The 25,826-nt window shown below is 44.5% G+C and overlaps 1 protein-coding gene across 1 annotated transcript in view; it reads left to right on the top strand.

Annotated features, from left to right (window-relative positions):
- The window catches only part of LOC308313398 (uncharacterized protein), a gene marked incomplete at its 5' end in the record, with an annotated part of 39,616 nt that overhangs the window by 2,613 nt on the left and 11,177 nt on the right, over positions 1 to 25,826 (top strand). Inside the window, 2 exons of the mRNA XM_080760498.1 lie at positions 1,528 to 1,914; positions 4,482 to 5,424. Coding sequence (XP_080616624.1) covers positions 1,528 to 1,914; positions 4,482 to 5,424 — 1,330 coding nt within the window. The remainder of the gene's footprint in view (positions 1 to 1,527; positions 1,915 to 4,481; positions 5,425 to 25,826) is intronic.

Below are 25,826 nucleotides of genomic sequence, written 5' to 3' on the forward strand. Positions count from 1 at the left end.
CACGCACAGTAAAATACATCATACTTTCTAATTATTTTGTTTGTCCCGAGAAATTGTGTGTGTTGTCATGATTTGTCACGACAAGAGTTGGCTTCGTACGGCGCTTAAAAGGTCTTTAAATTAAATAAGAAATGCCTATGGGAGAATGCATTCATTTAAATTAAATAAGAAATGCCTATGGGAGAATGCATTCATTTAAAAGGTCTTTAAATTAAATAAGAAATGCCTATGGGAGAATGCATTCATTTAAAAGGTCTTTAAATTAAGGTTGGAACAACGTATTTTCAGATGGGGGGGGGTCGGCGCCTCGGCGGCCAATTACATGTGTATAATTTTTGTGGTCCTTGACATGAAATAGTGAGAACTATACTGGTTTTTCTGAAAATTTGCATGATTTAGAAGTTAATTTCGACGTCGGGCCCTAAATGGGCTAATAATATAACCCACCCCACTCTGTATATTTTGATTGATTGATTGTTTATTTATTTTCGTGTCATGCACACCTTGTGCCCAATTAACCCTCATGGGTTCATAAGACACCATTTCACATTTGCAATTACAGCATGTTTTACATTACATGATTTATGCATTTTACAGCATGTTTACATTACATAATTCATTATATTACACCTCAGATGTATACAGAGTATACTCTGTCTTCTTTCCCAAGCTTGACAAATAAAATCTGCTACAACGAAAGTCCCTTTGGCAAAACACATCTCCATTTTTACATAGTCATTTAAATCTAGGAAATCCCCAGAAGACATCTTATTAACCAAAATATCCCTTAACTTAAGTCATCGTATCTAGGGCAGTAAAACAAAAAGTGATACATATACAGTCAAAACTAAATGCATGTGTACATTTATTGAAGGTCAGAATAATATCCCCAGGAATAGCGAGCGGAAGGTGGTTCGATGCAGCAGAGCCACTCACAGCGCAGCGAAGGGAAGCTCACGATGAGTCGTGTTCTGGTCGGTGTCCTTCTCCTGTCACAGCAGGCAGATCACCAACCTGGCAACGTGTTCGCACACTGTCGTACTTCACCCAGCTCTCTCTCTCTCTCTCTCTCTCTCTCTCTCTCTCTCTCTCTCTCTCTCTCTCTGTAATGGAAATGAAAATACTGCACTGTTTTCAACCTATAGTTCATATGAGTCATCCACTGATAACCCTCAGTGTATTGGGAAGCCAGGCTCTCACCTGGCCGCCTGTTAGTTGAACTATATTCTTACATAGATCCTTGTTTGACTATGACCACACCTCCAGTGTATTTATGGTCTCTGGTTGTTTATACAAGGGACACATGTACCCGCTATGTGTGGATGTAAACAGCTCTGGAGGCTGCATTGTTTATAAAAGGGACACATGTAAACAGCTCTGGAGGCTGCCTGGGCTATCCGGAAGCTCTTGTATTAAAAGAACATTGTTTCATTCCACTCTCTACTTTTTTTTATTTCTTAACACTCTGAGTGTAAGTACTAAAAATCTACATCTCTCTCTCTCTCTCTCTCTCTCTCTCTCGTCCAGGACATCAACCAGAAGCTCCAGGAGGACAACCGGGAGCTGCGCGACCTGTGCTGCTTCCTGGACGACGACCGTCAGAAGGGCAAGCGCGTGTCCCGGGAGTGGCAGCGGCTGGGCCGCTACAGCGCCAGCATCATGCGCAAGGAGGTCAGCCTCTACCTGCAGAAGCTCCAGGAGCTGGAGGCGCGGCAGGAGGAGGTGATCCGAGAGAACCTGGAGCTCAAGGAGCTCTGCCTGCTCCTGGACGAGGAGAAAGGAGTGGGAGGAGGAGGGGGAGGAGGAGGAGGAGGAGGGGGAGTGGGGGGAGGAGGAGGAGGAGGAGGAGGAGGAGGGGGAGGATGCCGTAACTCCATCGACAGTCAGAGCAGCCTGCTGCTGGTCCCCGGAACGGTACGGAGCATGTCACCTTTATTAACTTATTAATACTCTACTCAGGGGCACGGTGGAACAGTTGGTAGTGCTGTCGCCTCACAGCTAGAAGGTCCTGGGTTCGATTCCCGCTCGGGACGCTGTGGGTGCTGGCGGCGTGTTTCCTCCTCCGCGTCATCAGTGCCCATACCCGAAGGCGGGGTTGGCGATAGGGCCCTTCTGTGTGGAGTTTGCATGTTCTCCCCGTGTCCCCTAGGGTAGGTACCCTCGCAAAAAACATGCAGTAATCCTGGTCTCTAAACTGCCTCCCCCTGGCCAGCCGGGGCGCCTGATGGAGGGGAAAGGAACTGTTTGGAATAACGTGTTCCACGCGCTACGTCCAACCAGGGAAACTCCCCCCTGTCAGGTGTAAAGGAGCAACTTGGACACTCAGGCATGAAGGAAGCATGAGTTCAAGTCCATTGCTCTCCCCTTGTCCCCCATATATGGGGACTAGGTTGCTCTCCCCTTGTCCCCCATATATGGGGACTAGGTTGGCGGAGGGTGTGTAGAGCCCAGGATCACATTAGATGATTGACACAGGGGTGAAAAATGGGTTACAAAATCGTGGGATAAAAAATATATTAAAAAAAAAAGTTATTAATACACATGTTAGTTGACGATTTACTGTTAAACCATTATGTAATATAAAGGGTAGGCAATATGGAAAAATGTGTAGATTATTTCCGGCGAACGAAACAGTCGTTCTACAGAAGCATAAATGAAGGTATAGAGCACCGAAGTCCTGACGTAACTCGCTCATCCCTTCCATTCCCCTGGTTCTAAAGTCCTGACGTAACTCGCTCATCCCTTCCATTCCCCTGGTTCTAAAGTCCTGACGTAACTCGCTCATCCCTTCCATTCCCCTGGTTCTAAAGTCCTGACGTAACTCGCTCATCCCTTCCATTCCCCTGGTTCTAAAGTCCTGACGTAACTCGCTCATCCCTTCCATTCCCCTGGTTCTAAAGTCCTGACGTAACTCGCTCATCCCTTCCATTCCCCTGGTTCGCGGAAGTAATTTCTCTATGGAGAATAACATGGGGTGATCTTAATATCGTCTACTATAAGCATTGTGGTCCAAAAATAAACAAGCTGTCTCGGGCGTTATTGTCAGGGAGGTGTCTCTGTATCGTTTGCAACAGTCAGTCACTCATATATGATACAGTCTGCTTCTAGCGAAAATCTAACTAATTCAGTAGCGGTAACAATAGCGTTTTCTTCATGAGTGAAGCGGCCGGGATGACATGTTTATTTTTCAAACACAGTTCTTATATGAAGCGATCTGAAATCCCCCCTATGGGGGAATTCAGATTCAGATTCAGATTCAGATTCAGTTACCTTTATTTGCCATTGTGTAAAATACATAGGAATTTGCTTTGACATTTGAAATGTGCATTTCTTATTCTTTTTATTCTATTCGAAAGAACGACAACAACACAAAATCCAACACCGTGCAGGAAGTATAAATATAAAGTGCAGAGTTTATGGAATAGTGCAAAACATGTCCGGTGACGCTCCCTCTAGGGGGCAGGGGTGGGAGGGAACCCAGAGTCATTTAGCAGCCTGGCGGCCGAGGGGAAGAAACTCAGTCTGTGGCGGACTTTTGTAGTCTTCAGCAGCCGCAACCGTCTCCCAGAGGGGAGCAGGGTGAGGAGGCGGCCGTGGCCAGGGTGGGAGGGGTCGGCCATGATCTTTCTCCCTCTCTTCAATGCCCTGGAGTCGTGCAGGGACTTGAGGGAGGGCAGAGGACGGCCAATCACCCTCTCTGCAAAGCGTATCACCCGTTGCAGCGGGGAACCAGGTGATGATGGAGTGTGTGAGGATGGACTCGATGATGGCTGTGTAGAACTGAGCCATCATGGTCCTTGATAGTCTGAACTTCCTCAGCTGCCTGAGGAAGTACAGCCTCTTCTGGGCCTTCTTCAAGAGGGCCATGATGTTTAGTTCCCACTTCAGGTCCCGAGAGAGAATCATGCCTATAGGAACCGACATGACTCTACTGGGGTCACCTGGGTGCCCTCCCAGCGTGATGGGAGGGGGCGGGGCTGCGGTCCTCCTAAAGTCCACCACCATCTCCACTGTCTTTAGAGCGTTAGGGCTGTATTTTGTGTGTCTTAAGTACCAGGTCTTATTACCTAACTTGAGTAAACTAAAGACCTGGAGGCGTGATCAATGCTCTTTGGCCACTCAGAATAGCCAAAGAGCATTGATCACGCCTCCAGGTCTTTAGTTTACTCAAGTTAGGGAATAAGACCTGGTACTTAAGACACGCAAAATACAGCCCTAAGCTCTAAGTTGTTGTTACTGCACCAACTCCACCAATGCAACTAAACAAATACATGAACCTGGGGACTGACGCCCTCTACTGAAAGTGACGTCAGACTTCGGTGCTCTGTAGAAACTGCAAATCATTAAAATGTGCATTCACTGCATTCACTGTATCAATGTATGTATGTGCATCAATATATATATATGTGATATCTCTGAAAAGGCATATCGCGGAGACATGATGTATCGTCACGTTGACCTTTAACCCCCCCCCCCCCCAGGGTCTCCTCCTGAGGGACGTGGGCGACGGCAGCAGCACCTCCAGCGCGGGCAGCGGAGACAGCTCCGACCATCACCACGCCCCCCCTCACCACAAGCTGACCAATCACCTGGGAGGAGGAGGAGGCGGGGTCCCCGCCGGGGTCAGCGCTAACAGCGACATCATCATCAAACCTCGCTGCAGCAGCATCAGTGGAATAGCGTCGGTGGCGTTGTCGGCCGGCGTGGTGAGCGGAGGAGGAGCGGGGGAGCAGCGCGGCGGAGTCGAGGCGACGGTAACGGCGGTAACGGCGGCGGCCATGAGCCCCGAGCACCCGCCGTACCCCGCGGGCGGGCGCCACCGCTCCACCAGCCTGGAGTACCCGTACGTGATGCCGCCGTCCGCCGCGTCGCGCCAACGGCCCCGCTGCGGCTCCGTCTCCGTGCCACACGACCACAGAGAGACGCGCCTCGGCCTCGCCAGCCCAGGCCGCAACAACAGCAACAAGCGGAGTCCCGAGCAGCACCAGAACCAGCACCAGAACCAGCAGCACCCCGTAAAGCAGCACCACAGCTCGGACCTCCTGCTGGGACAACAACAGAAGCACCAGGACGTAGGGACGCTCTACCAGCGGCACCACCGGGGCAGTGTGGGCAGCATCGGGCTGGGCAGCCCAGAGCACCGACTATTGACCCCAGAGCACCATCACCACCACCACCACCCCCCCCAGGACCCCATGGTGATGATGGGGAGCCCCGAGACCCACAGGCACCACCAGAAGGGCTGTGGCGGGGTCCCCGGGGGGGGCGGTGGGGGGGTGGTCCCCGGGGGGGTTGGGGGCAGCCCGGAGACCCACCGGCACCACCAGTACGGCGTGAGTCCCTCAGGGAGGGACGCCCAGAGGAGGCCCGCTACAGGGGACGAGCTGTCACCACACCATCGGAGCATCTACAACGGCATGAATGGTAAGTGTGTGTAGTGTGTGTGTGTGAATGAATGAATATATTTTCGTGTCTTGTCGTTAACCCATTCTGACCTGAGATCAGATTCATACGAGGTTTCCACTGGACACACTCTGGTCTGATCAACCCGTTCTGACCTGAGATCAGATTCTAAAAATGTCAAGTCGTCCTTCGATTTTTCAAAAATAGCAGACCTACAAGCTCGTATCGCGCCACTCGGTGGCGCGATATGAGCTTGTAGATCTGCTATTTTTCAATAGGTAAAGCATAACATGATGCTAACACCAAAATGGGTGCCCGGTCAGAATGGGTTAAGACCCATCCCTTACAGGATTATAAGACACCAACAACATAAATAAACAGTATCACGTTCACTTCGCACACAGAAGTTACACAAAGTATTTGATCAAAACAAAAACAGAAATAATCATTATCATAAAATAAAATAAAATACGTCACATATAAGTTCTCTTTGTCCGTATGTCCCAAGCTTTCTCTATATATTCTGCTAATGCAAATATCTTCTGTTCGAAAATCCATCTCAGTCGCTCTGCATCACTTAACCACATCAGATCTATATTTTTACATCTGTTAAATAACTTTTGACGTAGCTCATGATACAACGGGCAATAGAAAAGAAAATGGAACTCATTCTCAATATCATTTATATCACAGTAGGTGCAGATACGTTCTTCTTCTGTAACTCCTCTATACATCCCAGTCTCAAGGTGTGTGTGTGTGTGTGTGTGTGTGTGTGTGTGTGTGTGTGTGTAGTGTGTGTGTGTGTGTGTGTGTGTGTAGTGTGTGTGTGTGTAGTGTGTGTGTGTGTGTGTGTGTGTGTGTGTGTGTGTGTGTGTGTGTGTGTGTGTGTGTGTGTAGTGTGTGTGTGTGTGTGTGTGTGTGTGTGTGTGTGTGTGTGTAGTGTGTGTGTGTAGTGTGCGTGCGTGTGCGTGCGTGTGTGTGTGTAGTATGTGTAGTGTGTGTATTGTGTGTGTAGTGTGTGTAGTGTGTGTAGTGTGTGTGTGTGTGTGTGTGTGTGTGTGTGTGTGTGTGTGTGTGACCACAACCAAGTTATGGAAGCTGTCACATAATCTAAATGGATGCTACGTATCGTATCTTAAGGGGATGTACATTGCTTTATTAGGCACGACAGAGTTGTTGACCTATTAGCTTATATAAGGACAACATGTATAGCCTACAAGCACTCATGTAGTGTTTTCAACTGCCATGTTCATTCATGCACAATAATGAAAATGATGCTTTTTGCAGATGTCACGGCTATTACAGTAGATGTTGTTGTTGTTGATGAGGACAGTAGAGAAGTGACCGTTGTGGAAGTGGGGTTGTACAAACGTACATTTTGACCACAGTCTGGAAAGAGGCATATTCCTTACCGAGGTGGTACCAACGTCTTAATAGAACTGGGGTTTATGCTAACAGCTATAGCGGTAGAGATAGAGTTAAGGATGCTATTATAGCCGTACACAGCTTGGGTTACAACTGTAAACTGTTTTGTGTTCATATTTTGGAAGCCTCGTTTTAATGTCCATGAATCAGTTTGTGAGAGAGAGGCCTGCAGATTGCAGGAATGCCCACAGCCTAGGGCTGGGCTGGGCTGGTTCTGTTCAGTGTCTGTGGTGATAAGTGGCAGCCAGTCCAGTCGCCATATATGGAGGAGGAGGCGATGCTTCCAGAACCCCATGATCTGTATATCCTTCTTAAATCCACTTCTTATCCAGCTCAACTTTTGTTGAACACTGAGAATGTTAATCTCAGCTGCACTCGCGCGCACGCACGCACGCACGCACGGAGTCTAGGTGGTGCTGCTGAATTATTCCTCTTGCAAAGTTCTCCAAGTCTGAGCTCCGAAACCCAAAACTATCCGTTCTGTGTGTGAGATATAGATGAGACGTACACGTACAGTAAGGCCACCAGGGGTGAGAGGAGAATATCAAAGCAGAAACCTTGGCTGCCGTTTAACCCATTCTGACCTGAGATCAGATTCATAAGAGGTTTCCTTCCACTGGACACACGCTGGTCTGATTAACCCATTCTGACCTGAGATCAGATTCTAAAAAAATGTCAGTCGTTCTTCGATAAAAATTAAAAAAAAGCAGACCTACAAGCTCGTAGCGCGCCACTCGGTGGCGCGCTATGAGCTTGTAGATCTGCTATTTTTCAATAGCTTTAAAGCATAACATGATGCTATAACACCAAAAGGGGTTCCCGCGCAGAATGGCTTAAGCATCCCACCGTGGCCGATAATGATTTCTGAGCCCCAGGAAGAAAAGGAAGGGAAAAAAAGTGCTGAGTGGCGTATCGGGTTGGCAGGAGCCAAAAGGACATATTATCATCCCTCAAGGTGAGATATGTGACTAGTGTTGCAATGTGTGTAGCTGGGAACATACAGTAGAGTAGACGATGGAAAACAGCAAAATATGGGAACGATCTACACGGATATAGACCTGAGACAGAGGACGCCACCCATACCTACTGTACACGCTTACTGTATCTGTGCTTATACTGTAGTCACCTGAACCACAGCCAGCATATTGTTCTGACTGACTGGGGGAACATTAGCCAAAAATAGCATTGCCAGCTTAGTTGGAGATTTGTAGGGGAAGACATTTTGGTGTAGGCAGAGAAATAAGTACAGACGGAGCCAACTCACGTTCCGTTTAAAGGAGAATTCCATGCTAGAAGGCTTTCTTACCTTTCTTACCTTTCTTTGTAGTTGTTACGTCCCCACCAAAGATGTCCAGGTGTTTTTTTGTGCAAAAGCTCCTTATTGGCTATTTCCCCTATACCATAAGCCCTCAATGAATTGCATTACATTGAATGGGAATTGAATGGGGCTATGGGGTGTTGTGCTAATTCGTTTATTTCCATCGAAAGAAGTAGTAAAGTGTGCCGCGGCGCTTGGGATATTATTTACATTATGAAGAGACGATATATATACAAAGAAATTATAATTTTGAGCGATATTAAAGACTGTATTGCTCCTGAGAGCTGGTAGGAACATATTATTAAAGACTGTATTTTCTCCTGAGAGCTGGTAGGAACATATTATTAAAGACTGTATTTTCTCCTGAGAGCTGGTAGGAACATATTATTAAAGACTGTATTTTCTCCTGAGAGCTGGTAGGAACATATTATTAAAGACTGTATTTTCTCCTGAGAGCTGGTAGGAACATATTATTAAAGACTGTATTGCTCCTGAGAGCTGGTAGGAACATATTATTAAAGACTGTATTGCTCCTGAGAGCTGGTAGGAACATATTATTAAAGACTGTATTGCTCCTGAGAGCTGGTAGGAACATATTATTAAAGACTGTATTGCTCCTGAGAGCTGGTAGGAACATATTATTAAAGACTGTATTGCTCCTGAGAGCTGGTAGGAACATATTATTAAAGACTGTATTTTCTCCTGAGAGCTGGTAGGAACATTATCGCACGTGTCTGAGAACCTGTCGTTGTGCTCATTTGTCACTGTCTCTCGGGGGGGTCACTCGATCGCACCGTGTCCCCGCTGACCTCACAAGGACACTCCATTCTCACAACACTGGACCTACACTACTGTGGGCAGGCCTGGGCTTATAGAAACAGATCTAACAGATCTACAGTACTGTGGGCAGGCCGGGGCTTATAGAAACAGATCTAACAGATCTACAGTACTGTGGGCAGGCCTGGGCTTATAGAAACAGATCTAACAGATCTACACTACTGTGGGCAGGCCGGGGCTTAGAAACAGATCTAACAGATCTACACTACTGTGGGCAGGCCTGGGCTTATAGAAACAGATCTAACAGATCTACAGTACTGTGGGCAGGCCGGGGCTTAGAAACAGATCTAACAGATCTACACTACTGTGGGCAGGCCTGGGCTTATAGAAACAGATCTACACTGTGGGCAGGCCAGGGCTTATAGAAACAGATCTAACAGATCTACACTGTGAGCAGGCAGGGGCTTATAGAAACAGATCTAATAGATCTACACTGTGGGCAGGCCGGGGCTTATAGAAACAGTGTTTTCTTCAGAAAACTTGTCAGCCTATTAAGGTCTAAATGGGTTAATGACGTTAATTTACTCACTTTATCCCATTTTGGGCGCGGGAACGCCGGGATTATGTTATGCTTTTTAGCTATTGAAAAATAGCAGACCTACGAGCTCGTAGCGCGCCACTCGTCTGCAAATTTTTTGAACGGCTGACATAGAAACATAAGCTTTTTCAGAAAACTGTCAGGATGTATAGAAGACATTTTTAGAATCTGATCTCAGGTCAGAATGGGTTATGCGTGGCTGCGCATACAGTATGTATCCTACCCTCTACAACATGTGGTCATTGTTGGATAGGATTCCATGCTGTACTGACCACGTAAAGTGTCCCTTTAAGACGCAAACATTTCCACCCCTATTGCCCATGTGCAGACAGACCGTGGCCATGTTGTCATCAGAGTTTGGAAGCGCTCGTTTTCAGTAAAGCCACGTCCTGCTGCCTCCTGCATTATGTGCTGATTCAAAACAGGTGGTTACGCACACGGGGCTGTTGAGTGATGTCTAACGAGCACTTCCAAACTGCAACACTTGGAAAAAATAATCACCTGCAAGGACAGAAAGTATAGCTCATAACAACAAACATGTCTACAGTGGATTTATATGAAACAAACTCTTTGAGGATATAGAAAGAGGATAATTCAAGGTTTCCGTAACAGCTGCAATGTTGGTGAGTTTGACGTTTAATACAATCAGAGAGGACTTTTCTGTTTGGATGAATGGGCTGCTATTGTTGCACCTTGTAACCCATTTTGGTGTTAGCATCATGTCATGCTTTAGCTATTGAAAAATAGCAGATCTACAAGCTCATAGCGCGCCACCGAGTGGCGCGCTACGAGCTTGTAGGTCTGCTATTTTTGAAAAATGGAAGAGCGACTGACATTTTTAGAACTGATCTCAGGTCAGAATGGGTTCATCAGACCAGTGTGTTGTCCAGTGGAAACCTCGTATGAATCTGATCTCAGGTCAGAATGGGTTAATCAGACCAGTGTGTTGTCCAGTGGAAACCTCGTGTGAATCTGATCTCAGGTCAGAATGGGTTAAGTTATATGGTGAGATGGCTGCATATGGTGATGGTCCATATACCTACAGTAGTGTGTTCACATTTAACCTCAAATGCAGTTATTTTTATATCCATAAAATCAATCCCTGCGTTGTTTTATCAGATTAATGTGATTCCATCGTAATCCTATGCCCGTCCATCTAACATCTGACATGTGTTATGAATTATACAAGCCTTTTATTGTTAAATGCAGCCATTTATTAATTTATTTACCACTTTCAAGTCATGGCATCCCTGTGTTGGGAAGGTTTGTTTATTTGTTTATTTTCACATACAAAAATATTGATGATCAGCGGGGAAAGGAAATATAACTCCTTTTAGGATACATGTGTTGTTTTGTGATCTGTGCCACGTCCTGGAGAACAGATACAGGCTTTTTCAAGCAGTTCCTGCTTAGCTCAGGGATCCATTAAAGAATTAATACTATATATATATGCCAGGATATCATAATTATATCGCCCTGTTCAACCCTTATTTTGAAGATCCAAAACACAGCGACTGGATGTTGTGTCAGCTTCATGGTGTGTGTTGACTCTAGACCGGATGTTATTGTTGGTCATGGTGTGTGTTGACTCTAGACCGGATGTTATTGTTGGTCATGGTGTGTGTTGACTCTAGACCGGATGTTATTGTTGGTCATGGTGTGTGTTGACTCTCAACCGGATGTTATTGTTGCTGGTGGTGTGCAGAGAGTTGAACCCAAATGCAGAGCCAAACACGGGAGCACATTTAAGTTATTTATTCACAATATGGCGAATTGGAGATTGTGGAAGCTGGTTGCATGATGTAAAACAAACATGGAGGAATGAGGAGAGCAGTCCAGGCAGACGAGCAGGCAGTAGAACAGGTGAGCTGGGTTCTGGTTCTGGAGGAGAGGAGAGGAGAAGAGCTTGAGTTGAGCAGGAAACACAGGAGCAAAGAAATACTATAGGAAAACTAGGAACTAAGACTTGGAATACTATTAAACTATAACTTCACTAACTAGGACATAAACACAGCTGGTTTAGAGACAAGCTATACTGCCATGAAAGGTTGTTGTACAATGATCTGGCGATGAGTGAAGTGAAGACCAGGGTTTAAATACTGTCAGGGCTGTCAGGGTTGGAGTTTAATTAAGGCCACTGAAAGCGTGTGTGCGTGAACGTGCAACCAAGATGGCGCAGTCCAGGGTCAAAGGCTCTAAGCTAGATAGCCGTCCGAAAGCTAATGTGAGTATAGCCTTTCCACTAGATCGGATCAAACACATTTATACAACCGAATAAACATTGCCTGTATTTTGGCAGCGTCGCTTCCCAAACAAATAATGCAGGCTACGTTTTGTTGGTTGGCGGGGAAACGGTTGTATAGGTGACATGGTTTCCCAACCCGGTCTCACCCAAACACGGTGAAATTAGCGCGGATTGGCAATTCCGTACATAGTACTGTACTAGTACTGTACATACATGCCTATAGAAAACCCCCACATCCGTAGAAATGACACTGAAATCCTCCCCATAGACCAGGGGTAGGAACCTGTGGCTCCCAGTTGCTACGGCAAAGAAGTACGAAAAGGAATAAGAGGTTTTCCTTTTCTTTTTTTATTGAATTTGTAATATAGGCCTAAAGTTATTCTTTCATTTTGATGTTGCAAAACAATGTTGCCTATAGACCAGATAGAAATAAGAATCAAATGTAATGAAGGAAAATAGAAGAATATAGAAGAACGTATTCACGATAAGACGTCTTTGTTTGTTTTCACCACCAATGCTAGCGCTGGCTTACTGGTATACAGTATACTTGATATGCTTTGAGAAATTAGCAATTAGCAAATAATTAAAGTTTGCATTTTTAAAGCAAACATTATTTTGCGGCTCCAGATAAACGCCAAAAGCGTAAAAAAGTCGCTGTGTCAAAACGTTGCAAAGTTGTCGTAGAGCCGACTCAGGCCCGTCCCAGTTGTAAACCCAGTAGCACAGAATGAGTTCTGGTACCAGGCCCGTCCCAGTTGTAAACCCAGTAACACAGAATGAGTTCTGGTAGAGCCCACTCAGCCCCGTCCCAGTTGTAAACCCAGTAACACAGAATGAGTTCTGGTAGAGCCGTCTCAGGCCCGTCCCAGTTGTAAACCCAGTAACACAGAATGAGTTCTGGTAGAGCCCACTCAGCCCCGTCCCAGTTGTAAACCCAGTAACACAGAATGAGTTCTGGTAGAGCCGACTCAGCCCCGTCCCAGTTGTAAACCCAGTAACACAGAATGAGTTCTGGTAGAGCCCACTCAGGCCCGTCCCAGTTGTAAACCCAGTAACACAGAATGAGTTCTGGTAGAGCTGACTCAGCCCCGTCCCAGTTGTAAACCCAGTAACACAGAATGGTAAATAATATCAAACCCGGTCTCACCCAAACAACAGTGAAACTGCACGCATTGGCAATTCCGTGCATACGATACTAGTTAAAAGCCAGCCAGCCACCACGCCTCTGGCATGGTCACAACAGTAGTAGTATAATAATATGTACGGATTCTGGGGCTTTCTATGCCAGTGGGTTCCCAATGTGGGGTCCGGGGACCCCCAGGGGTCCTTGAGGGAGTTCCAGGGGGTCCCCAGCTAAATGATAATTACTAGGAACCAAATGGACCCTTATGGGTCTCTAACTCAGAGAGTGTACACATGGGTGACGGGTCCATTTGGTTCCATTTTGTCTCTCTGAGTTAAATTGACATTGATTTTACGATGTAAACTGGGGGTCTCAGAGAGATAGAAATGCCGTTAACCCATTCTGACCGGGCACCCATTTTGGTGTTGGCATCATGTTATGCTTTAGCTATTGAAAAATAGCAGATCTACAAGCTCATATCGCGCCACCGAGTGGCGCGATACGAGCTTGTAGGTCTGCTATTTTTGAAAAATCTGACATTTTTCTAGAATCTGATCTCAGGTCAGAATGGCTTAATCAGACCAGTGTGTGTGTCCAGTGGAAACCTTGTATGAATCTGATCTCAGGTCAGAATGGGTTAAAATGGGCGTGCGTTTAGCCTAACGCACGTCAAACTGAGGGGTCTTTGAAATTAAAATGATATAAGATTCAGCTGCTAGAGCCGTAAAAAAAAAACCTTCTCTTCTGGCGGTCCCTGGAATATCCTTTTATTTTTATTTTCACTTAATTTTTATTGAAGGAAGAACAGACAAGAAAACACAACAAACGAGACAATACGGAAAGAAAAAGACAAAAAGTAAAGGAAAAAAAGGCTGCATTTTTCATAATTACAAAAAACATTCAATGAAATCCTATTTGCAATATCGCTAGGCTGAGAGAAGAGATTCCACTTTTCCCACTTTTTATAGAATTTATCCTCTTGTAGTCTCAGTATGAAAGTTAGTTTTTCCATAGAATACAGTTAATAATGTCCATCCATTGATCTTTCGTTGGTGGGTCCTGTTGGCAGGCATATCCTTTTAAATGGGGGTCCGCGGGCTATTGAGTGGTTAATGTGGGGGTCCTTGACATGAAAACGTTTGGGACCCACTGCTCTATGCAGTGTGTTACAGTGTATACGGACCCACTGCTCTATGCAGTGTGTTACTAGCCTGGGTAAACCCCTCCCCCCTCGTCAGATTTTCATTCTGCCTGAGGGGTGAGTCTGGCATAATCGCCTGTGTGGCTGTTTAGCCGTGGGGCGGGAGAGTAGCGTTGACGGACAACCCCTTCAGCCAATCAGCGTATTTCAAAACAAGAGGCGTCATCTAAACGCGTTCCGTTCCTACTTCACCTCATTCCATTTCCTCCTGTCTCTGTCTCACACACATTAGGCCTACATAGTCTCTATGCATTGCACACAGCAGCAGCGAAATATTCTTGCCACACTTTATTTTGTTATTGTTATGGCTGAATCGAATGTCAACGATTTTTGCCGTCTCTGCAAAGATAATTGTCGGAAAGCCGGCCGTTTATCGAACACCAGGAAGATTTACGAACGGTGACAAAGTTTAACGTGAGAGCAGATCAACTTGAAATCGCGTCTCCGTCGTCCTAGTAACTGCTGATGTTCCATTGTGGTCCTACACGGACCCCACACTGCGTAGCTGTCCTCGTCAATGCCAACTTATCAAAACATACCGATCTGATTCTCGTTTGGATTAAGAAGCGTCGGGGAGACGGACGGACACTCACATTGCGTTGTGGTTGCACACCCTTTAGCCCTGTATTTTGTTGTTGTGATTGTTGTTGAGAAACAGGAAGACACTCGCCTTCTTCCTGTGACTGTCTATGTACAACAATTCGTTTTATAAATGCAACTATGAGTAAACATATGTGTCACATACATTAACTATGCAGCCCATGTAATGCGTCAATATAAACGCATCGATGAAATAATAAATACATACCGTAAATAAATGAACGTTTTTTTCTGACGGGGTTCGAACTTTGTCCTCCGTTTGTCGGCATAAAGTTCCCCACTCATGGAGCGTATGCCTACTACAGTGAGCCATTCTAGCCATGACATTTTGTAATCGTAATTCAAATCATAGGTTATAAAAGCAGCCATCACAACTCAAAACGAACTGCATGGGAACTAGATCAACTTGAAATCTCATTCAGATTCACCGATTTCCAAAACGGCTGTTTAATAAGCCTACAGATTTGTTTTTAACATCACCATCTCACCATCATCACCTATATAAGTTCACCTTATGGTAATTAATGTTATACAGGCCACATAGAAATAGTAAATATGATGCATGATAGGTTAAAGTAACAATTTCTTTATAACATGACCTAAATATGCCAAAAGCCACATTACACTGACGTGACTTGGTCAGTCAATGTGCTCCAAATTATCAAAGCGAATGGTGCTAATGTTTCTGCAGAGTTCACACGTCATCAACTGCTCAAATCGTTCCTGATTGGCCAACATGCGCTGTCAATCACAGAGCCCTGAGCTCGGTCGCGGATTGGCTCGTACCAAAGCTGATACAATCTTAAGAACTTTGTATTCCTATTTAGCCAGACTCACCCCTCCTGGCAGAATGAAATGTTGTCCAGCAGGGGGAGTGGGTTTACCCAGGCTAGTGTGTTACAGTGTACGGAATTACCAATCCTTGTTATTTCTCTGTGTCTGTGTCTGGATGAGATGGGGCTGGGTTTCCACTGTGTGTGGACTGGATGTGAGAGTCATGAAAAGACTAGACCGTCTGTCTGTCTGTCTGTCTGTCTGTCTGTCTGTCTGTCTGTCTGTCTGTCTGTCTGTCTGTCTGTCTGTCTGTCTGTCTCCATTTATCGTCCTCCAACTTCTATGAGCTCCAATTAAAGCTCCTCTCCTGATGCCTCATGGCTTCCCCATCTTCCTCTCTCTCTCTCTCTCTCTCTCTCTCTCTCTCTCTCTCTCTCTCTCTCTCTCTCTCTCCACCCTTCCATTCCACTTGCCCTGATCCCCCCTCCCCCTTTGTAGTGGGTGTGTGTGACCTTGGGAAATACTCCCCTCTTTGACAGCTTCTAAAAATATCAGCCGACCAGTAAGCCCTGATGAGACCCCCCCCCCCCCCCCCCCCCCCCCACAGCAAACACATGTACGCACGCACACACGCACGCATGCACGAAGCCACGCACGCATGCAGCCACGCATGCATGACGTCTACAATCATTACTTCCCAAGATATATATTTGTTTTGCTTAAACAAATTGAATCTCAGAATAGTTGTGGATTAGGCAGCTGTTTAACACATTTTTGCTCAGTGATTCAATATATTCATAACTATATTAATTGACTAGATTTTATTTATTTCAAATTAAATGTGAATTGTCAAAAGAAAGAAAGAAATAAAGCACATAGTTTAATCTGGAAGTTCTTTTGCATATATCGAACCAGTTCTGATATTTAACCCATTCTGGGAGGGAACCCCTTTTGGTGTTTTAAGCGTTATGTTATACTTTAGCTATTGAAAAAATAGCAGATATACAAGTTCATAGCGCGGCACCGAGTGCCGCGCTATGAACTTGTAGGTCTGCTATTTTTTTTTTATCGTGAAAATGTGGTGCAAATCTTTGAATATATATATTCTTTCAGAGAGAACGTTTTTAACTCAAATCTTTGCTTCCGGTTGGGGTTCCTGCAGGATCAACATATTTTCAGACGGGGGTCGGCGGCCAATTGCATATATTTTTGGGGGTCCTTGACGTGAAAATGTTTGAGGACAAACGACTGATATCAGAAAACTGTCATGATTTAGAAGACATTTTTGAAATGTCGATGTCTGGTCTAAATGGGTAACCATGCTGTCTGGGTGTGCTGTTATCAGCACTGCAGCCTGACTGTCTGGGTGTGCTGTTATCAGAGCTGCAGCCTGACTTGAGCTGTCTGGGTGTGCTGTTATCAGCACTGCAGCCTGACTGTCTGGGTGTGCTGTTATCAGAGCTGCAGCCTGACTTGAGCTGTCTGGGTGTGCTGTTATCAGAGCTGCAGCCTGACTGTGAGCTGTCTGGGTGTGCTGTTATCAGCACTGCAGCCTGACTGTGATCTGTCTGGGTGTGCTGTTATCAGCACTGCAGCCTGACTGTGAGCTGTCTGGGTGTGCTGTTATGACTGTGAGCTGTCTGGGTGTGCTGTTATCAGCACTGCAGCCTGACTGTCTGGGTGTGCTGTTATCAGCACTGCAGCCTGACTGTGAGCTGTCTGGGTGTGCTGTTATCAGCACTGCAGCCTGACTGTGATCTGTCTGGGTGTGCTGTTATCAGCACTGCAGCCTGACTGTGAGCTGTCTGGGTGTTCTGTTATGACTGTGAGCTGTCTGGGTGTGCTGTTATCAGCACTGCAGCCTGACTGTGAGCTGTCTGGGTGTGCTGTTATGACTGTGAGCTGTCTGGGTGTGCTGTTATGACTGTGAGCTGTCTGGGTGTGTTGTTATGACTGTGAGCTGTCTGGGTGTGCTGTTATGACTGTGAGCTGTCTGGGTGTGCTGTTATCAGCGCTGCAGCCATGACTGTGCAACAGAAAGAAGAAAAACAAGCTATAGTTGGATAATTCTATGCCTCTCCTCCTCCTGTCAGCCTGTCTGGGGGAGACGCCAGGACGCGTCTCTGCTTCCGTCTGTCTCCTCTCTCTCTCTCTCTCTCTCTCTCTCTGTGTCTCTCTCTCTCTCTGTCTCTCTCTCTCTCTCAGACGCTCGGTTTGAAAAGCCAGCTGTTGGACAGAGAGGCAACTTTGATTAGAAGGTCTTGTTTCAGGGGAAACGCACACACGCACGCACACACACACACACACACACACACACACACACACACACACACACACACACACACACACACGCGCACACACACTATGTTTGCCAGAATGAGCGCTATAAAGCAAAGCAAGGGCGAGGAAGTCTCTCTAAGTGGATTACGAGTGGAGTGTTTTCACTCTCTGTCTCTCTCTCTTTCTCTCTCTCTCTCTCTCTGTCTCTCTCTCTCTCTCTCTCTCTCTCTCCACACAGCTGCAGACTAAATGTCACTCACCGACAGACTAAGCTGCAGCTGAAGCAACTTAAACATTTTGTCTCGTGGGTTTTGTGCTGCTGTGAAAGGATTACAGGCTGCCGTTACTACAGCAGATTATTATTATTATTAATGCCGCGCTGTCAGCGTCCATATTACCTTGCATCACTTATCCAATTCGCTAAAGTTGCATTGTGTTGTTGTGTGACTGACTGGGTGTTTAGTGTTGATAAAGTTGCATTGTGTTGTTGTGCGTGACTGACTGGGTGTTTAGTGTCGATAAAGTTGCATTGTGTTGTTGTGTGACTGACTGGGTGTTTAGTGTTGATAAAGTTGCATTGTGTTGTTGTGCGTGACTGACTGGGTGTTTAGTGTCGATAAAGTTGCATTGTGTTGTTGTGTGACTGACTGGGTGTTTAGTGTTGATAAAGTTGCATTGTGTTGTTGTGCGTGACTGACTGGGTGTTTAGTGTCGATAAAGTTGCATTGTGTTGTTGTGTGACTGACTGGGTGTTTAGTGTTGATAAAGTTGCATTGTGTTGTTGTGTGACTGACTGGGTGTTTAGTGTCGATAAAGTTGCATTGTGTTGTTGTGTGACTGACTGGGTGTTTAGTGTTGATAAAGTTGCATTGTGTTGTTGCGTGACTGACTGGGTGTTTAGTGTTGATAAAGTTGCATTGTGTTGTTGTGTGACTGACTGGGTGTTTAGTGTTGATAAAGTTGCATTGTGTTGTTGTTGTGACTGACTGGGTGTTTAGTGTTGATAAAGTTGCATTGTGTTGTTTTGTGACTGACTGGGTGTTTAGTGTTGATAAAGTTGCATTGTGTTGTTGTGTGACTGACTGGGTGTTTAGTGTTGATAAAGTTGCATTGTGTTGTTGTGCGTGACTGACTGGTTGTTTAGTGTCGATAAAGTTGCATTGTGTTGTTGTGTGACTGACTGGGTGTTTAGTGTTGATAAAGTTGCATTGTGTTGTTGTTGTGACTGACTGGGTGTTTAGTGTTGATAAAGTTGCATTGTGTTGTTGTGCGTGACTGACTGGTTGTTTAGTGTTGATAAAGTTGCATTGTGTTGTTGTGCGTGACTGACTGGTTGTTTAGTGTCGATAAAGTTGCATTGTGTTGTTGTGTGACTGACTGGGTGTTTAGTGTTGATAAAGTTGCATTGTGTTGTTGTGCGTGACTGACTGGGTGTTTAGTGTCGATAAAGTTGCATTGTGTTGTTGTGTGACTGACTGGGTGTTTAGTGTTGATAAAATACAGAGCAAATTGGCTTGTTTGAATGTCCGTGCCTGTAATAAGCTACAGAGATGTAGACACAGCAGCAATAATAGCACTGCTGACAGTTTTGTATACATATTATCAGGGGCGGCCTTAGGAATCTGGAGGCCCGTTTCAAGACCAAATATGAGGCCCCCATATACCTATGACATCATTATTTTGTTGATACAGCCGTATATTGATACGAATAGTTTGACTGTTCAATATCACACAGCCATTACTCTCGACAATTAGCAACAACAACACCTTTCCTCATCCTGTCGTCCCTTCACAATTAAAGTGTCTCCCCTTTACCTCCCAATGCTGCACATTTTACCGTGTTATTTACATAAAATAGGTGTCCCCTATATTCAAAGTGAACCTGAACACTACACACAAAGAAAAATTGACACTAATTAGCCCACAGACCCCCATTTGAAGAGATATGCCAGGGACCCCATAGATTCTATAAGAATCTAGCTGTGTCACGGACCCGACCGCCGCCAGTGTGACATGCATTAGTCCATGGACCCCCATTTGATAGAATTTCTGTCTCTGGGACCCCCGATTTATATTGTAAAATCAATGTTAATTAACAAACCTGAACTTTGAACATTCAGTGGATTTTCTGTGGTCTGAAGTTTTCTTTGGGGTTTGGAAGCCTTTTGAGCTACAATGAAAACAGGCAACACAGTGAAAACTGCTGGCAAATCCCATTGACATATATGGGATTTGCAGGCTCTTACATTACAAACTGCCGGCAAATCAGAGCACACAAAATCACAGAAAATCTACTGAATGTTAAAAGTTCATGTTTTTTGGGTGCAATTGAGATTAGAAAACCTAAAAAAAATAAGAACAATTCCAAAACCTTTTTTTTTATGTCACAATCCCTTTAACACCAAATACAAATGGTATATATATATGCATAATCTGTGGACCCCCTTGAACACCAGATCTCAAGGGGTTATTTCCCAATAAAGAATTTCTATATATAATCTGTGACAGATGCAACGTATCCCAAGGCGCGTTGCGGTCGTGCCCAAAAATTGCTCCATTTTTGGCATGATATTTCTGCACGGTATACAGCAGAGTATTATGGTATCATGTGGTACATCGGTAGCTAAAATAATAATTTTGACTCATTTAGACCATGCTCTGTTCAGCTAGCCTCATGTGGTACACCGCTAGCTAAAAGAATCATTTTGACTCATTTATAGGAAATTCACACTATGGTCCCGGGTGCGCACTCGGGACCACTTGGCAGATGTTGTGGTTTAGTGTGAATGATGCGCACCGTTCCAGATGTTGTGGTAGTGTGAATGATGCGTACCGTTCCAGATGTTGTGGTTTAGTGTGAAGGAGGCGTACCGTTCCAGATGTTGTGGTTTAGTGTGAATGATGCGTACCGTTCCAGATGTTGTGGTTTAGTGTGAATGATGCATACGTTCCAGATGTTGTGGTTTAGTGTGAATGATGCGCACCGTTCCAGATGTTGTGGTTTAGTGTGAATGATGCGTACCGTTCCAGATGTTGTGGTTTAGTGTGAATGATGCGTACCGTTCCAGATGTTGTGGTTTAGTGTGAATGATGCGTACCGTTCCAGATGTTGTGGTTTAGTGTGAATGATGCGTACCGTTCCAGATGTTGTGGTTTAGTGTGAATGAGGCGTACCGTTCCAGATGTTGTGGTTTAGTGTGAATGATGCGTACCGTTCCAGATGTTGTGGTTTAGTGTGAATGATGCGCACCGTTCCAGATGTTGTGGTTTAGTGTGAATGATGCGTACCGTTCCAGATGTTGTGGTTTAGTGTGAATGATGCGTACCGTTCCAGATGTTGTGGTTTAGTGTGAATGATGCGTACCGTTCCAGATGTTGTGGTTTAGTGTGAATGATGCGTACCGTTCCAGATGTTGTGGTTTAGTGTGAATGATGCGTACTGTTCCAGATGTTGTGGTTTAGTGTGAATGATGCGTACCGTTCCAGATGTTGTGGTTTAGTGTGAATGATGCGTACCGTTCCAGATGTTCCGGTTTAGTGTGAACGAGGCGTACCGTTCCAGATGTTGTGGTTTAGTGTGAATGATGCGTACCGTTCCAGATGTTGTGGTTTAGTGTGAATGATGCGTACCGTTCCAGATGTTGCGGTTTAGTGTGAATGATGCGTACCGTTCCAGATGTTGTGGTTTAGTGTGAATGATGCGTACCGTTCCAGATGTTGTGGTTTAGTGTGAATGATGCGTACCGTTCCAGATGTTGTGGTTTAGTGTGAATGATGCGTACCGTTCCAGATGTTGCGGTTTAGTGTGAATGATGCGTACCGTTCCCGGGAGCGGATCGCCCAACCGTCCCCGGGACCGCATGGGGGGGCGGGGCTCTGGACCGTTGAAGTGTGTTCAGATACGGGTCGTTCCAATGTGAATGCATGTGTACCTAAAGAAGGAAGTGGACTTTTTTTGTGACATAATCTCTAGTCGACGGGTTGCTAGCGCATTTTCATTTTCATCAAACGAGAGAAAAATATTCTGAATTATTCTTTCTTTTCTTCTTATAGTATAGTATAGATGTATAGTTTATAGTTTCATTATATAGATATATTCCACTGTTATACGTTCTTAGCTTACGCATGTTTCATGAATACTACTTTTTACGTAGGTATGTGATGTATTATTGCCATGCTTTTTTTCTTCTTGCCTAACGTAAATCGCTCCGGATTAAGAGCGTCTGATAAATGCCTATGAATTGTAAATGATAGTTAGCTGTCAATCATATAATCAGCATGCCATCGCGAGGAACCGGGGTGAACATTTGCATGACAATATGGTACAGTATTTACATTGTTGTAATAACAGCTGTTGCCAATTATGTACAGTATCTGAAGAGTCCTTCTACCTACAGAAGCAGCCTCTCATCAGGGACTCGGAGTGATTATGTGTTTTTGTCTAACAGTAGATATATCGTTGTTAACTTTAATCCTTCATCTCCTTAAGTCATTCTGGGCAGGAACCCCTTTTGGTGTTTTCTTTAAGCATTATGTTATACTTTAGCTATTTAAAAATAGCAGACCTACAAGCTCGTACGAGCTTGTAGGTCTGCTATTTCTTTGAAAAATCGTGAAAATGTGGCCCAAAATGTTTGAATATATATATTCTTTCAGAGTGAACGTTCCATTGTGTTGTGTGAACTCAAATCTTTGCTTCTGGGGGGGGAACAACATATTTTCAGATGGGGGGTCGGCGGCCAATTACATATAATTCTGGGGGTCCTTGACATGAAAATGTTTGAGAATGACTGACATACAGAAACATGGGGTTTTTCAGAAAACTGTCAGGATTTAGAAGGCGTTTGTATAGAATCTTCTTCAGGACAGTCTTAAATGGGTTAATGTTCGCTCCCCCTAGGGACTGCCGGCAGCCTAATGGTTCCCCCTATAGGGACTGCCGGCAGCCTAATGGTTCCCCCTATAGGGACTATAATGGTTCCCACCACCGTCGCGTGTCACACTGAAATATGTCATGGCTTTACGTTGAAGAGGAATATCGGCCTGTAGACACTAAATGGGTCACGGAATGTAACCGTGCGTGACAACTGAGACTGCAGACGTTTTCAATAAGGTGGATTCTACACACGGCGGAGAAAGGGAGGGAATTAGCTACAGTATAGAAGGCTTGTATAGAGCACATTTTTCATGCACATTTTTCTTGCTTAATTTCATGCATAGTTGCAAAATTCTGAGACTAAGCATGAGGAAAATACACAATAACGTTTAACCCATTCTGACCCGAGATCAGATTCATACGAGGTTTCCACTGGACACACACTGGTCTGATTAACCCATTGTGACCTGAGATCAGATTCAGAAAATGTCAGTCGTTCTTCGATTTTTCAAAAAATAGCAGACCTACAAGCTCGTAGCGCGCCACTCGGTGGCGCGCTACGAGCTTGTAGGTCTGCTATTTTTCAATAGCTAAAGCATAACATGATGCTATAACACCAAAATGGGTTCCCGTTCAGAATGGGTTAAGTGATTGATTACTATACAAGCTTATACTTAACTTAACAAGCTGGTAAGCTTGTAGATCTGCTATTTCTGTCACTTCATGCTCTGTGGTTGTTTTTCTGGAAAGAAAAATAAATATTCAAAAGTATTATGTCAGCGATGTCTTTGTACATTTAAGTATTTTGTCATATCCTATAAAAGGCAGAAACAGTGTTCATTGCAAAAAAACACAATTAAATCGCAGTCATTTGTGTAGCAAATAATCGTCAACTATAAAGATTTGTAATCGTGACAGCCCTACACTATACAGTGTCACTCAAAAGTAGCAAAAATAGCTATTAAGCCAGAAAAAGACCAGAAAAGGCTGGAAATGTTTGCTTCCATAGAAGCTAATAAAACATAAAAAGCTGTTTTGCATAGAGATTACATGGAATTAATAAGGGAATTAATGTATTAGCTTCCCTGGTGAGAATGAGGCTTTAGGCTTTAGGCTTTTTCTTTGGTGAAATCCTGAAAAAGTAACAGCTTTTAGACATTATGGGCTCCATTTTCGTCAACGCTAAACCCCTTATCCCTAAACTTATTTTCCTTTTTTCTTTTACTTTTTAGCTAAACATTTTTGAATAGTTAAAATGGCTCCAGTCTAGAAGCTCACAACGTGTCAATGTAGATCGGCTAGTTGAACTATTCAAAAATGTAAAACAAAGCCAAAGAAGTTTAGGGATAAGGGGTTTAGAGAGAGAGAGAAGTTTAGGGATAAGGGGTTTAGAGAGAGAGAGAGAAGTTTAGGGATAAGGGGTTTAGAGAGAGAGAGAAGTTTAGGGATAAGGGGTTTAGAGAGAGAGAGAGAAGTTTAGGGATAAGGGGTTTAGAGAGAGAGAGAAGTTTAGGGATAAGGGGTTTAGAGAGAGAGAGAGAAGTTTAGGGATAAGGGGTTTAGAGAGAGAGAGAGAGAAGTTTAGGGATAAGGGGTTTAGAGAGAGAGAGAGAAGTTTAGGGATAAGGGGTTTAGAGAGAGAGAGAGAAGTTTAGGGATAAGGGGTTTAGAGAGAGAGAGAGAAGTTTAGGGATAAGGGGTTTAGAGAGAGAGAGAAGTTTAGGGATAAGGGGTTTAGAGAGAGAGAGAGAAGTTTAGGGATAAGGGGTTTAGAGAGAGAGAGAAGTTTAGGGATAAGGGGTTTAGAGAGAGAGAGAGAAGTTTAGGGATAAGGGGTTTAGAGAGAGAGAGAGAGAAGTTTAGGGATAAGGGGTTTAGAGAGAGAGAGAGAAGTTTAGGGATAAGGGGTTTAGAGAGAGAGAGAGAAGTTTAGGGATAAGGGGTTTAGAGAGAGAGAGAAGTTTAGGGATAAGGGGTTTAGAGAGAGAGAGAGAGAAGTTTAGGGATAAGGGGTTTAGAGAGAGAGAGAGAGAAGTTTAGGGATAAGGGGTTTAGAGAGAGAGAGAGAGAGAAGTTTAGGGATAAGGGGTTTAGAGAGAGAGAGAGAGAAGTTTAGGGATAAGGGGTTTAGAGAGAGAGAGAGAGAAGTTTAGGGATAAGGGGTTTAGAGAGAGAGAGAGAAGTTTAGGGATAAGGGGTTTAGAGAGAGAGAGAGAGAAGTTTAGGGATAAGGGGTTTAGAGAGAGTATTGTGGGAATTGTAGTGCAGGGGGGGAAGTGAGCCCACTGAGGAAATCTAAAATATCTAAAACCACATATTTCAGACACAAAGACCCCCCATGCAGGAACGTGTTCTAAATCTTCTAAACGTCATTAACATATTTTGCTTCGTGCTTTAAAGTGTCCCTTTATTAAAGCACTTTGGACGTTGTGTAAATATATTATACAATATTGTTTTTGCAGTTTTTGTGGCTTGTTTCTAAAGTGTTAGTTAGTTGTTTGTTTGGGCTTGCTGCCGGATTTGTTGTTATCCTAGTGGTTGCCAGTCGTTTTCATGTCAAGCCAAGAACCAGCAAATGTGTGGTTGTCAATCGTGTCCTCCACCTGTGTGTGTGTGTGTGTGTGTGTGTGTGTGTGTGTGTGTGTGTGTGTGTGTGTGTGTGTGTGTGTGTGTGTGTGTGTGTGTGTGTGTGTGTGTGTGTGTGTGTGTGTGTGTGTGAGTGTGTGAGTTGCCACGATCACGCGGCCTATAGTCGCTTCCTTGGAGCATGTTTTCACCGACCCGGCCGCTTGTTTCTCCCGCAGAATGGCAACGCTGGGCATTTATTTAGCTCTTAATCCAGAGCGATTTACATTAAGCAAGAACAAAAAAAAACATGGTACTGTAATACATCAAATACATAAAGATAGTCATCATGAATCATAGTTTATACGTAAGCTATGGACCGAACAGTTTATTTACAGTTTATATTAACATCTATCCAGTCACGTTTTCAGCAAAGACTTCATGTAATCCGCAAGTTAAGATTATTATCTGTTGCTCCTCATCTTCTTCTATTATTGTACAAAAGCATTATCGAACCTATTCTGTTGTACTGTTCCGCATGTTTTTACAATATACTGCCCATGCCTAACAGAAACAAACTTTTCAGTATCACCCGTATTGCTTCCAAGATTATTGGACGTCCCACACCAACACTTTCTGAT

The sequence above is a fragment of the Protomyctophum bolini genome (genome assembly GCF_963924005.1).
Source record: "Protomyctophum bolini genome assembly, chromosome: 3".
Classification (NCBI taxonomy): domain Eukaryota; kingdom Metazoa; phylum Chordata; class Actinopteri; order Myctophiformes; family Myctophidae; genus Protomyctophum; species Protomyctophum bolini.